A 15356-nucleotide genomic window follows, 5' to 3' on the forward strand; every position below is an offset into this window, starting at 1 on the left:
TGGCCCTTTGTGTTGGTCACAGGGCTGTCCTGGCTAACCTGCTGCTGAACTTGGCCAGCCTGCCCGCTGTGGCTTTAGCAGATGTTTCTGCTCTCTGAGGCTAGTATAAGATTTTATAGTCTTGTTGGTACCCCCACCCAGCTGCTTTGGGCAGTGGTGTATTTACCCAAATGATCAATTTCTCTCTACTCTCTCAAGACCTGGTCCAGAATGCTTAGAAAGTCAGTGACCTATCATCACTGTCCCTTTTCTCCACGGCCAGCTCTTAAGCTCTGCCCTGACTCAACTTTGGTCCTGGCCCCAAAGCATGCTTAAGAGGACTTAGCATCCTTCAAGCCCCGTTTCCTTTTCTGCTGCCTGAAGTGCTTATCAGTCTTCATCCACTTGGTATTTATTGAGTACCAGCTGTGTGTCATGTTCCAGGGATGTAAAGATGAGACAGATTCTGGTCTTGCCCTGGGGAAGCAGAGGAGGTGGACAGATAGCAAACACTTGCAGTGCATCAAGCTACCTTCAGGTACAGAAGTGCCCCAAAGGTGAGGAGGTGTTAGAGAAGAGAGAGAGGTTGTATCTGCCTGGGCTGGTGGTGGGAGAGGAGCGTCTGCAAGGTCCAAGAAGGCTTCACAAAGCAATCGTGTTTTGAACAGTTTCACATTTTGAGTAGAAAAATTCTAGACAGACAAAAATGGGCAGAGAGGGCATTCCAGGCAGAGGCTAGAAAAAGCATAGAACGTTCAAGGTTCAAGGAGCAGTATGCAGTTTGGAATTCTTGGGGTGTGAGTTGTAGAGAGAGCCACGGATGAGATTACAAAGAGAAGCCTGGAGTGGTAGGCGAAGGAGCTCGGATTTTGAGGGCAAGTAGGAAAGTGATACGGTCTCCTTCGACCAAGATAGAAAATCACCTTAGCAACTGTGTGGTTGAAGGATAGTGAGGCCAGAGGCAGGAAAATTGTCATCAGTACCAGGGCCCTTTCCCCCAGTCATATCCTCTTGAGGCTCTGAATAACTACCCCAACCTAGAGATCTTTGCTCACAAAATCTTGAGAGTTTACCAATGTGGTAATATCTAACTGGACCCCAGGAGAACTAGGACAATAGATGTCTTCAGCCTAGTGCCAAATGGACATTCTGAACAAGCAGCATTTCAGTTACTTCAAATTGTAGTTTCTTCCCAATTCTGGCAATGTATATCACACAAGAAGAAGTAGGGAGAAGCAAAGGGCAGGGAAAATGGAGAAGTTAGCTTCCCACTGTTAGCTTTGCTGTCCCCTTGGAGATAGGGTCCTTCTCCCGCTTCCCCGTGGGGAACTCTTGGCCACCTGTGACATTAGCCACTGAACATTGAGGGTCCAGGCTTTTCCAAAAACCTCTTGGCCCCATCGAACCCTCTAGGCCCTCCTTCATCCATAGGACATGCAAAAGTCCATTTACTAAATTCAGCTCCTTAGCTATTGGGAAGGTAAAGCCAGTGTGTCCTAATATAAATGGAATTGCAGATTATCATTGAGTGGAGATTAGTAAGAAGATGCAGAAGTCTGGAGAATAAACAAGTCTTATCTGGAATAATTTCTACTTCAGAATTGTCACTGGTTTTTATCCTGAGAGAGGAAGAGAGACATATCCGCACTTGAACAGTGGAAGGAGGAGAGGAAAAGACTCATTTGAGAGAGTTAGAATGTCAGATCTAGGCTTGGAAAGTGATTGGATGTAGAAGGGAGAGAGAGGAGAGTGAAGAATCACAGGCTAATCCCCAGCTGTGTTCTGGGGACAGGGGTGAGGAGTGTGGGGAGACATGGGTGTGGTGTTTTGATTTTTGGTGGTTTTGAGGGAAGGGTGGTCGTTTGCTTCCTTGCCTATTTAACTTGGGACAGAGCGCTGCTCTTAACAGAGGTAGGAAATGTAGTCAGTGGAACAGATGAAGAAGGGAGGAAAATGCTGAACTTTGTCTTCTCCATGTAGAGTTTGAAATGTTCATGGGACATCCAGTTCATGGTGTCCAGAGGGCATTGTAGAGGTATGTGGAGTCACAAGGCCAGAGGGCCAGGCCTTGGACAGGGAAGACACTCATTGTGAGATGGCAGGAGACCAGGGCACACATGTAAAGTGAGTGGGCCTGGGAGAAATTGGCCAAAGGAAAGAGCTGGAAGGTTGCTTGCAACAGATTGAGTCTGATGATCTCAGTTTTCTCTGTGAAGAAAAGTTGAGGTTTTCTGCTGAGAAAGATTGAGAAGGCAGTCAGGTAAGAGGTCTGAGGAGAGTAGTAACATTTTGGGACCTCATCCGAGGGGTACGGGGAAGGAACTAACAAAGGCAGGTGAAAGGCCTGCCAACCCTCATGGAGGTAAGAACTAAGACAGCTTAGCAACTCACCTTCACACGGCCCAGCAGTTTTCTCCATCACTGCTCAGTGAGGACTTGCAGAAGTAGGAAAGGGTGATTATAAGATCGATCGTGGGGTTTGTGGAGCTGGGACAGTAGAAGTGAGGGAAATAAAGAACCTTGAAGGAATTATCCATGTGGTTCACACTGCATAGCAAAGTTAATGAGGACAAGACAGGATAAGACTGGGGAAGAGGATCAAGGGGTCAGGGAATGTATGAACATTTGCACAGTTCTAATGATAGCCAGGAGTTTCCTAGCTCCTGGAGAGACCTTTCTTTTCCAGTCAGACATGGTGTTCCACACTTATCACCCTGACCCAGAGGCTCTCAGGAACCATGGCAGGCCTCATGTAGCTGACCTGTGCGCATGGACTGTTGGCGCCATGGTCCAGGTGGGTCTCCCCCTGACATAATGGGACTTGGATTTGAGAAAGCAGCTGATCAGAAGGGGCTGCCTGCCTCTCCTTTCCAGCCCCCCTCCACAGGGATCCTGCTGTGCCTGGGGTTGTGGGAGAGCACATTCACAGTGACCCTGGCAGGAATTAGGCCCCATTTATGAGAGGCTGTGATGTGCCAAACCACAAATGTGATTGTAACCTCTTAATTCCTTTTCCTTTGAAACATAGAGGAATAACCATGTATTTACAAAACTATATAGACCTAAAGACTGTTTTCTATGAGAATTTCATCTGAATTTTGCTTTAAGACCTGGTAAATGTCTTTTATAAAGAATACTTCTTAAAAATTAAATATAATTATACTAACCAAAAAGTTTTAAAGTTCAGCTTTTTCATGAGCACTTAGATTGGTAAGTGACCATTGCAGTGTGATTAATAAAATGTCTTCTGTGTAAGATATAGGACACCACACAGTTTTTGTAGCCTGCACAACCACTGCATGCGCTGATAAGTTTTAGGAGGTTAGTAGCCAAAACAGTGTAGCTTATACTTAAAATAATAGTTGTTGATGAAGTTTTTTTGTCAAGATGCTTAAATATAAGTCTCTAGTATATTTCATAAAATGTTTTATGTGATGCAGTAAACATAGAAAAAAAGAGGTGGTCCATCTCCTGGGCAGAAGCCAGTCAGTTGTCTACACACTGGAAGTGCCTACCATGCATCAGGTGTAGAGAGAGACAGGAGTGAGGGCTGGCCCTTGAGGTTTCGGCACTCAAGGCACCTGAAGAAGCAATTAGGACAGTGTGGTAAATGCAGCGGAAGAGCAGGGAGGATGGAGTAAGTGGCTGACTGTGTAGGATGGCCCCAAATCCTCTTTGAAAGAACAGGGGAGGTGTGTAAAACACAGCACACACTCTGCCTAGGGGATTCTGGATAAACCTTTTAGCAGTGGCAATGAGCTGAATCTGAAAGGAAGTACAAGAGTTTGCCAGATGTAAAATGTCCAGAAAGGTGTTCCAGAAAGAGGGACCAGCACAAGCAAGAGCTGGAGCAGCACACAGACAGGTGAAGGGGGTGCAGTGGGAAGGCCCATGTGACTGGTGTTGTCCGTGCCCCGGGAGAGGGCCAGGGCACAAGGCTGAAGGGGATGCCTGCCCCCGGTGACAGCGCACCTTGGATACCGTGGGCTGGCCAGTGAGCTGACTTTCACTGAGCATCTTCAGTATTGTTCTGCCAATAAGAAGACCAAGACTCAAAATTTTACCAACTTGCCCAAATTGTACAAGAAGCGGTGGGCCCAGGATTAGCCCCCAAGTCTCTCAGGTGGCAAAGCCTTTGCTCTCTTTCCTGCACCATGCTGCTGCTGAGTCTGCACTTCACTCATTGTAAACAGGTCTTTAGACCTTGTTGTATTTTTTTAAGTGGTGAGGCCCTTTTTGCAAATAATATCTGAACCCTAAATTCCAACATATAGAAACAGATTAGGTTTTCACTAGATAATTAGCATTCATTTATTTCATATTTAAATGTGTAACACACACCAATTAATGAAAACACTGACTTTCTTTTTAATAAGCTCATTTATTTTGGAATGCTTGCAGTTGACAGAGAAGTTGCAAGGGTAAATGTCCTCATTTAACCTTACTTACCTCTGAAAGACCCTGTCTCTATATACGGTCACACTGGGGTTTAGGGCTTCAACATATAACTGCGCGGGGGGTGGGGAGGGTGCCAGTTCAGTCCCTAGGATAGCCCAGAGGCTGAGTAGGTGAAATCTTTATCATTCAACCATGAGATGGTATATTGAAGCTTTCTCCATTTTGTGCACTATTTTTAAACAGGTGAAGATGTATCATTTTATAAAACACTTGACATATACAAGAAAATGTTAAATATTTGAATTATGTTCTAATGCATCACAAAATAAGTTAGCAAAGAAAATATAGTATTGTCTGAACTGATGGTGCAAAAGTAATGGCAAGAAAAAAATTTCAAAAGTAGTTGTCTGTAAAAGCTGTTACCGAAGGCTGTTAGGAAAAGCTGTTACCAAAGTTATCAGGTAGTCATTAGGTTTCATACAGATGTTAAAAGACATGGCGTTCTTTAGAAATGCCAAACGATTGCCAATTATTTGTTACTGGTGTGGGCCATGAGTTCTAGAATTTACTATTCCATACCAAAGATATTTACTGTACTAAAGTAGAGTACAGTTGCAGATACTTCACGCAGAATAAGAAGCTGCTGGGGTTTGTTCTGTTTCTGCCCGTAAAGAAACATAGTTTGCTGAATGTACCTCAACTACAGCATGGCCACCCTTTGCCTATCACTTCTCAGTTACCTAGCATGGGGTTACAGTGTTATCCATGCTCAACATTGCAAGCCAAAGTGGGCCATAGTAAGTATGTTGAGTAAATGGCTAGTACTACTGATGTTTTTAGTTAGAGAGGTGGGGTGGATGGTCCTGCCATTAATCAAGGAAAATATGGGAAAAGGAACAGATAGTGGTAGATGGGAGAGAGTTTTTGAAGTATTTTCAGGAGATACAGATAGAGATATTCATTTCATCTTTGGAACACTAGAAAAAAACAAGTATTATTTTGGGACAACTGCAAGTCATCATTTGAAAGTAAGCTGAAAAACAATTTTTAATTAAAGAGTATACACCGTTGACTCAGTTTATTATGGAACAGAAAGATCAATAAGGAGAAGAAATAATTTAGGCTTAAAAAATGGGAAAATGGTTAACTAGTTTATCACAATGTTTATCTAGGAAACCTGGATGTATGACCCTTTCAGTTTTATCACTCTAGTGATATTTTATTGAAGTATTCTCTTAATGTTCCAACATGTAATTTGGTAAATTGCGGTATATTCAGTTACTAAAACATTGATTCAACAAAACAATAGCTTATTTTACTTTAACAAAACCCTGTCCAGAGTTTACACTCTACCCCTGGGCTCTCAAGTATATGTATAATTCAACTGGAGTGCTTATATCCAAAAGCACAAGTACTTCTTGAGTCTGGAGCTTCAGGTTTAGTAGATAATACAGTGTAGCTATTTTCCATTGCCTGCATTGTACTTTGTCTTCCCTTACCAGTTCTCCTCACTTTCCCAGCTCACATTCCTATTTGACTCTAGAGGCGCATGGAAAAGTATACAATAGTGTGGTCTTTCTGCAGAGTCTTTGGGAACAGAGCCACCTCCATCTTCAGCTTGCTCTGGAAAAGCTGAAACTGTTCACCAAAACTCTGCCCACTGGGCTTCTCCTAAGCGGGTTGGAGAAAGGTGCTCATGGGCCTGTGCTCTGTTTACAGGTGGTCCCCATGCTTCCCAGGCTGCTGTGTGAGGAGCTGTGCAGCCTCAACCCCATGTCTGACAAGCTGACCTTCTCTGTGATCTGGACACTGACTCCAGAGGGCAAGGTAACAACTTACACGTGTTCTTTCTCCACTTACCTCTTTTCCGTTCCATGAGTCATGAAGCACTCACCATGTGCCTGGCACTGGCTTGGGTGCCATGGTGGTAAGACAAGGGAGGTATGGAGTAGCCATCATAGAGAAATGTCAGAGTCCCTGCCTCGGAAGAGCCGTCGGCCCCACTTAGAAGCCAAGACTGACCCTAAGCGCTTAGAACAGGTTTCTTGTCTGTTATCAGGTGAAGGAAGAAATTGAGTAAGCAGAGTGGTGCCAGGGAGGCTTATGCAGGAGACAGGGTGTAAGTGGGATTGAATGAGGATTGGCAAAGGCAGGAGGGGCAGCCCAGCCTGCAGTTAGGAGAGCAGAGCCTGTTTGGAGGACGACGTTAGGTAAAGTGGGAAGTTTACATAGGTGGGGTGAAATCAAACTGTAGAATCACAAATGAATTGTAGGTGTTAGGGTTCCTCTGAAGTGTCATGAGAAAGCTGATTGTAGAAAGGTCAGTCGTGCATTGTCATGCAGGATGATTGGAGCGGTGAAGATGAATTAGCAAGATGGTGCTATAATCAAGGCACAAGTTGGTGAAACCACAGACCAAGAACAGAGGAGAGAAGGATGTCAGTAGGGGTTTCTAGGCATAAGGAAAAAGATGTCTGTGCCTGTTGTCGGGATGTGCCTATGCGTATCATAGGGAACAGCAGGAGAGAGATACATGAAAGAGAAACTAGTCCCCTCCCTGCAACCGTAACAACTCCAAACATTCAGAAGTAGGGCCATGATTAAGTAAGCCCTGGTGCCTTCTCAATGGAATATATGCAGTTATTAAAGTTGTTGACAGAGACCATGGAAGAACATGGGAAGTGTTTATACTGTAATATTAAATGGAAGTAAAAAAAGATATTTAATTATAAAGAGGTTCCAAATAAAGATAGAGGATCAAATACCCACATTTACTTTCATTCCCTCCCAAAACCTCACTAAAACAACAGTAAAGGGATTTTTTTTAAAGACATAAACCCACAAGGACAAAGAGAGTGGGAGAGGAGACAACAGCAACAAAATTTTGGAATCCGGGTAGCAGATGGATGAGTGTAACTGACTTAGCAGTCCTGAGAAAGCTGAATCCTCAGCCAGCAATACAGAAAGCCAAGAAACAACCCAGTTTATGCAGCAGAACCTTAAACAATTCAGAAATTGACAGTACCAGATAATTCTAGAAAGTGGGAGAGGGTTGGGGGAGAATGAGGCTAACAACAGTATTGAAAGTTTATTTTTAAAAATTGCCCCTCCTATAACTTAGTGGAAGATCAGAAATGTGTTCTCTAGACAGGGTAAAGTAAGAGGTGTCTGAACTAGAGGACATCAAACATGCTTGATGGCAGTGACACCTTGGGGGAGATTGTGTGAATGTTGGCATACTGAATGTTAAGAGTGTCAGCTTTCTTTTTTGCTGCCAGCCCCAGAATTCTGGTCACCAGCCCTATATCCATGAGTCGGGACATGAGAAAATCTCTGAGGAATCTGAATAGTGAGGAATAAAAACATAAAGATACTAACCTTAAGAGTTTCCCAATCAGCAGCCCAGCTGTCTTTCCCTGCGGTAAAGCTTACAGACAATAAGCTTCACCCACACAATCAGAGCTTTTTAGGATTTCATTTCCATGTATGAAGAGACAACCCGAGGGAAGCTTCTAATGTAAAATAGGGAGGCTATTACTAATGCATTGATTCAACAATAGCTTTATTTTACTTTGATGAAACCCTGTCCAGAGTTTACACTTAGCCCTTGGGCTCCTAAGTATATGTGTAATTCAACTGGAGTACAAACAAAACAGGAAAGAAGTAAACAAACAGGAAATGAAGTAAACAAACAGGAAAAAGTAACTAGAACAAAACACACTAGCAGGGAAAGGAAATTATCACTTATATCTTTAGGGAATTTTTTTAAAAAAGAAAGTAGCTGTATCACAAAATCTTGATACTTTAAAAAGGAAACATTTGGAGGGAAAAAAAGAGCTCTTGGGAATTAAACACAGGTTAGAAGAATTAAAGATTCAAGATTCCTACTGAAAGGTAAAGTTGAGGAGTTGTCCCAAAAAGAGATAGAAAAGACAAAAAATGAGAAGACTAGTCCAAGATATACACTATCTGTTCAATGACCGTTCCAGAAATAGAGAACAAAGTAAACAGAGGAAAAGAAATGATCAACAAAATAATTTTAGGAAATGCCCCATTCCTGGAAGATGTGATTTTCCATATTGAAAGGGCACACTGCCTAGCACAGGGGTGGAGACACATCATCCAGACACATCATTATAAAATTTCAGAACACTGTGGACAAAGAAAAGACATACAATAAAATCAGAAATCAGAATAACTTCAGATTTTTCTACCACAACCCTAGAAATTAGATGACAGTGAAGCAAAGCTTTCTAATTTCTGAAGGACTGTGATCTCCATGCCAAAATTCTGTACCCAACGAAGCTATCAATCAAAAGGGTAGGAAAGGACATTTTCAGACATACAAAGCTTCAACAAAAATGTCCATCTCATACACCCTTTCTCAGGAAGCCACCAGAAGATGTGCTTCACCAAAATGAAGGAGGAGTAAATGAAGAAAGAGGAAGACATGGGACCCAGGAAACAAATAATCCAATACAGGAAAGAAGTGAAGGAATCACTGAGATCAGGGCTGGCAGACTTTTCCTGTAAAGGGCCAGATAGTCAGTATCCCTGTCACGGCTACTACACTGTCCTTCAGGTCTGTCTTAAAGAAGATGCTAAGTGCCAGATGTGGTGGCTCACACCTGTTATCTTAGCACTTTCGCAGGCCGAGGCAGGTAGATCACTTGAGGTCAGGAGTTCAAGACCAGCCTGGCCAACATGGTGAAACCCCAACTCTACTAAAAATACAAAAAATTAGCTGGGCCTGGTGGTGGGCACCTGTAATCTCAGCCACTTGGGAGGCTGAGGCAGGAGAATCACTTGAACCCGGGAGGCAGAGGTTGCGGTGAGCTGAGATCATGCCATTGCACTTCAGCCTGGGCAGTAAGAGTGAAACTCCATCTGAAAAAAGTAAAAGAAAAAGAAGAAGACGCAAAGCTGGATCCTCTCATGGGCTTCTACATTCTGTCCGTTAGAATCAGTTGTTTTGGTTGATATGTAGATATGTAGCTGGAAAAGAAAGGAGCATTTTAATAACTTTTTCAGATAATTGTGGCTATTCATTTCTGTACTACACCAAACTTTAATAGTTTCTCAAAAGTTGGTTGGACCAGGCACAGTGGCTCACGCCTCTAGTCCCAACACTTTGGGAGGCCGAAGTGGGCAGATTGCTTGACCCCAGGAGTTCGAGATCAGCTTGGGCAACATATTGAAACCCTGTCTCTACTAAAAACACAAAAATTAGCCAGATGTGGTGGTATGTGCCTGTAGTCCCAGCTACTCAGGAGGTTCAGGTGGGAGGATCACCTAAGCCTGGGAAGTCAAGGCTGCAGTGAGCCATGATCACACCACGTAATCCCAGCACTTTGGGAGGCTGAGGCAAGAGGATTGCACAGCCTGGGCAACATAATGAGACCTTGTGTGGATGGAAAAAAATAAAAAACAGACACCAGAGAGTGTGCTGTCTTATCTCCCCAAAATACCCAAGTCTAAACTATAGTTTGTGTGTCATTTGTTCCTTCAAGTAAAAATGGTGTTCCATAAAATGAGCAATCAGTTCACTTCACGACTCAGTTATGTAAGTGCTTTTCCTCAAGACCGCCAGCATACCTCTACATGCAGCAAAAGTGACAAAGACAAGCAATCAAGAGTTGAGTCATTGTAAAATTAATAGTTTTTACTCTTCTGTCCAGAGCATTTGGTTGTTCAATACGAGTTTGAGGTATTGGAGTGCAGTAGCCACAGGTGTGCTGGGTGCCATTGTCAGATTTGCGCCAAGGCAGCCGCTTTACCCACGAGGGCTTTTGTGCCACCAGTGTAAATGTCAGCATGTGGAAAGGACAAACACTGCCTTAGTATTTTTATGAAAATAGTTTTGACCTCCTGGACTCCTGGAAGGGTCTCAGGGATCCCTAGGGGTACATGGACCATACCTTGAGAACCAAATGGACAGTTGGTGGAAAGTTTGGGGTAGATTAATATGCATAGCACAAAGAAAAATCAAGCAAATAAAAAGTTATTAATTCCAGGGAGAATAAAAAGTTGTATAGAAAAGAAAAGTAACATTTAGTATTTATGTAACCATAATAGTAGATTGATAAAATGAATTCTGATCATTGTCATGTATTAGGAGGATTAAGGACTTGAATAGTTGTGTGGGCATGGTGGGGGAGGGAGTGTGTGTGGAAGAAAAAATAAATTATCTTCTGTAGTGAAAAGTTTGCAAATAATGCCTAAAAAAATTCAGGAAGTAGCAGACAGGTTATGTAGAAAGTTAATATCCAAATACTCTTTTAAAAGAAGTAAAAGTAGTTACTCTTGGGAAGTAACAGAGAGGGATGGGGGCTGCTGTTTTTCACAACAATACTTTAAAACCATTTTAACTATGTATACTTTAATATTTTTATTGTGAAAAATTTCAAACACATGAAAGTAAAGGGCACAATAAACCCATCCTCCCCACCTCCCAGATTCAACTATCAAGACAAAGTGTTTTAAAACAAACCACAGATATGTCATTTCACTCATACATATTTTAGTATGAAGCTGAAAAAATTTTGGACATTTCCTTATGTACCACAATGCCATTAGCACACCTAACACTGACTACTAATGACTTGGTGTCATTCTGAACCCAGTCTGTAATAGATTTCTTTGCTTTCTCCCATAGATTTGCCTGAATTGGGATCAAAACAAGTTATACACATTATATTTGGTTTTTATGGCTCTTATATATTGGGTTAATAAAAAAAAAAGGACCCTTTTAAAGATTTTTTTAAGAGTTAAGAGGCAAATGCTATCTGAAAACAAAGAAGGAATTATGAGGACAGTATGCCAGCAATCATATTTTGGTGGGGGTGGGAGCATGCATAGGGGAAAAAATGAATGGAAAAAGACCAGTAGAAAATAAAATCGAATGCCAATAGCGGTTATGTTTGGGTAGTAAAACTATGAGTAATTTTTTCTACTTTTTTGTATTTTCTAATGTTTTTTGAAAACATGTGTAGCTTTTATATTTTTATAAATGCTTATTTTTGTGAAAGTTTAACTAAACAGAAAATAAAAGCCCATAGAAGAAAACTAACTTGAATTAACAGAAAAGAACTTTGAGTCTGAATTTTGCCTGCCAAAGTCAGACCCAAGAAATAAAAAGCTGCCCAATCTAATGAGCTTCTAAAATATGAGGGTCATAAAAGAAGCACTAGAAAGTGGCAAACTCTGTAACTCAGTTGGCCTCTGGGGTTTCTGTTGGAGGTAGTGTCTGGTGCCCAGGCCACTGGCATTAGGGACTAGAGAGCAGGTGTGAAGTAGGCACAGGATCCAGGAGGGGCTGTGGGCCTCAGTGCAAACCAAGCCAGATCGGAAGTAATGAGAGTTTGGACTAGAGACAGGGTTGTAGGGCAAAACCCACTAACCACACTCCTTGTACTGTGGTTATCCAAACACCCTACCCAGACCAAGCGACCACATGAGAGGTAGACCTGGTTGGTTAGTCCTGGGATGAGTATCTCTTACCCACAATCAAGATGCATGAAATGAGAGGTCAGATTCCAGACTCACATCCAAGAGATGGTCCTTCCTCAAAACGCTGGCAAGGAAAGCTTGAGTTTAGCAAGGGCCGGGGGAACAAAGTTCGGAACCAGATGGGAGGGTCAGGGAGCCAGAGAAGGCCAACGGGCAAGGGGTAGCCCTGCATCAAGAATCCAGTGATGAAGAGGAGGGTCTCTGAAGCCTGTGTGGCCAATGTCTGAGGCTGGTTTTGCATGCAGTGGTGACTTCTCTTGGCGTAAAGGTTTGGACTTAGAAGGAGCCAGAGCAGGGCCAACAGCATCATGCCACAGCTGCTGTGTAGCCACCAGTCTCTCACCTGGAGTTGAAGTGGAGAAAGCTGTGTATTTTTCCTTAGTCTATTGGAATGGCTTACTTTCTGGAGCAGGCATGGTGAGCTATAGAAAGAGTGTTCCAACGTTTTCTTAACGCCTACTAAATTTTTTTTTAAACACTCACAAGAAAATCTTGGACATGTATGCATTCATTAAGCTAGTGCTCAGGCTTTTAGGTCAATAAATGCTGAATAATTTATTTTTAGCATATTTCTCACATGTTGGTTGTGAGAGTCTTATTCTCTGACTTAGTAACTAAGTCCTTAGACCTTAGAACCTTAGAATCTTAGGGCCAAAGATCAGAATAATAAAAGAAGGGTCTCACAATTGATTAGCTGTCCTCAGTTTGCATCTCCTGTGACATCCCTGCTGTGTGCTGTATAGGATTAGTCAGAACCCGGAGTGTACTATGGAAGTCGCCTGTTTCAACCATTTACTTAGGTCAAAAACGACGGGGTCATTCTTGACTTTGGTCTTTCTCTCATGCTACATCTGCATCCAGTCTGCCAGTGTGTCATCGCTGCTTTGCTTTCTGAATTCCTCCAGAATCAGCCCCCTTCCTTAACTACCGGCACTAATACCTGGGTCCAAGCTGTTCTCTCTCACCTTGACAAATACAGTGGCCTCCTGACTGTCCTTGCAGCCTCTGCTCTTGCCCCACGTCATCTCCTCTGCATACAGCTGTCAGAGTGATCCTTCTGAATCTTAAGCCTTGTCTCTCCATTAAAACTTTCCAATCTCTCATTCAGAATAAAAGATAAAACGCCCTTACGATGGTAACTTTTTCCTTGTTCTTTTCTGCCAGTCTTCTGTGCTAGAAATGCATGGACTCGAGTCTTCCTGCAACCAGCCTCTCCTCTCACGTCCTGGAGCATTGCTGCTCACAGGAGAGAAGCTGCCTTTTATGTATAACTGAGCTCTCTGCTGTGCTGCAGGCCCCCTCCCCAGCTCCAGGGACCTGACATCAGTCAAGGTTGAGTTTCCCCACCTGCCATCTTCTCATATCCTTCAAGCCTCTGCCCCTTCCTTGTAGCTGAGCAGATCTTTTCCTCCCTGCTTAACTCATTCCATTCTGAGAATTGGACATTGTAGAATTATGTTGTGTACCAGCTGGGGCTTTCTCAGCTGAACCTTCCGTGCTACTTGGGAATCCTTTTATTCGTCACTAGGTTCCAAGCCTTTTTTCTTGGGTTCCAACCTCAACCTTGCTTTCCACTCCTCTTTCCTTTAAGACCCATCATTCTCCCAAGTACCTTTCATTTCTCCTTCTTGGAAATGAGAGAGGCTAGCCAACTTCAACTGCTGAAGTCCCCCTTTCCACATCAAAATTTCTCTCTGCCTTGCTGCTACTTAGGAGGCTGAGGCAGGAGGATCACTTGATCAGATTGAGAACAGATCGAGACCCTGTTTCTAAAATATAAATGAATGAATAAATAAATAAGCAAATATTTGGCTGGGCGTGGTGGTTCATACCTTTAATCTCAGCACTTTGGGAGGCTGAGGTGGGCGGATCACCTGAGGTCAGGAGTTCAAGACCAGCTTGGCCAACATGGTGAAACCCCATCTCTACTAAAAATACAAAACATTAGCCAGGCATGGTGGTGGGCGCCTGTAGTCCCAGCTACTTGGGAGGCCGAGGCAGGAGAATTGCTTGAACCCAGGAGGCAGAAGTTGCAGTGAGCCACCTGTGAAGAGAAAGCGAACATTCTGCTGGGTATAAGTGGATTGTGTGCAATGGTGCTTCAGTCTAGATATTCATGCCTTAATCTTACTGTGTTCGTCTCTTCCTTTTTCAGGGGAAGCCTGAGCTTTGCTCAGTGATGGTGGCCCTAGTGTGAGGACTGGGGCTTGTGGAGTAGCCGCTTGTTTGCTCTAGCCACCCCACTGCCTCTGTCCTCTGCAGTTACTAGGACCTTCCCTAGCAAGTTGGCATCCTTTCCACCACAGGCATGACCTGCCTCTCTCTGCTGTCTTCCAGCCCGTCCTCTCTCGGCCCAGTCCTTTTCAGACACTTGCTTCTTGGCACCTTTGACTTCTCTCACTGTCGGGCTGCCCCTACTAAGGATGATTGCCCTGTGTTCGTAGCTCTAAGAAGCAGCCAAAATCCACTCCGCCTCCCTCCCGTCCTCCATCACTCCAAACAGCTTGGTTTTGTTCCAATCAGGAAAAGGTTTCTTTCTTCCTCATGTTTTTTTGAACAAAATATTTTGCATACGGAAGCCTGGAGCTACTGCAAAAGTGATTTTGTACCTAATTATTTAAGATTATAAATTAACCCCATTTGCAGTTTTTCAACCAGAGATATATCTTAATGAGGTGCTGACATTTTTCAGAGGATAAATTTAAAAATACATTTGAATGGAACTGAATAATTTTCAAAGGAGGTGGTCATACTTTTGTATCAATACAGAAAGTTGATATGTGTTTGAGACATACTTGGTTTATTTTACTTCATCATCTGCCTCTGTCTAATTTATGACCTTCACCTGAAATGGAATAAAAGTCACTCTAGATTTTGGGTCTGTCTTTAACTGGATCTGGTCTTGGCTGCCACTTAGGAGTTTGTATGACTTTTGACAAGTTCCTGGCCTGTTTTCTCAACTGTGAAGTGGGCTGAATAATGCACTCCTCCCAGATGTGTTAAGGAGATTTTAGAAGTAGTAGGTTTAAGAATACTCCCAGTATTAGACTACTTCCAGTCTTACTTAGTACAGTAGGTAGGCCTTGAATTACAATGCTTTAGTACATAATCATGTACTCCTTTTTCAGTAGTTTTTTCCCAGTAATATGCCTTCAGTCGGTGTTGGCACTGTATTTAATTTGACTTTCTGAACAGTGGTATTCCAGAGTATGTGTAGTAAACTCACCTGCCTACAGAAGAGTGACCCAAATCCTGTGGTTAAGAAAGAAAAGAGGGGCCAGGCGTGGTGGCTCATGCCTGTAATCCCAGCACTTTGGGAGGCCAGAGCGGGTGGATCACGAGGTCTGGAATTCGAGACCATCCTGGCCAACATGGTGAAACCCCATCTCTACTAAAAATACAGAAAATGAGCCGGGCATGGTGGCATATGCCTGTAGTCCCAGCCACCCAGGAGGCTAAGGCAGGAGAAT

At 43.1% G+C, this 15356-nt stretch overlaps 1 protein-coding gene across 13 annotated transcripts in view; it reads left to right on the forward strand.

Annotated features, from left to right (window-relative positions):
- DIS3L2 (DIS3 like 3'-5' exoribonuclease 2) overlaps window positions 1–15356 on the forward strand; it is a 374814-nt gene that overhangs the window by 281224 nt on the left and 78234 nt on the right. For all 13 annotated transcript variants that reach the window (XM_063645277.1, XM_055290976.2, XM_063645284.1 and 10 more), the window contains one exon: window positions 6097–6204. In XM_063645277.1, the coding sequence (XP_063501347.1) occupies window positions 6097–6204 (108 nt within the window). The remainder of the gene's footprint in view (window positions 1–6096; window positions 6205–15356) is intronic.

This window comes from Symphalangus syndactylus, chromosome 8 (assembly GCF_028878055.3).
Source record: "Symphalangus syndactylus isolate Jambi chromosome 8, NHGRI_mSymSyn1-v2.1_pri, whole genome shotgun sequence".
In the NCBI taxonomy this organism is placed as follows: Eukaryota; Metazoa; Chordata; class Mammalia; order Primates; family Hylobatidae; genus Symphalangus; species Symphalangus syndactylus.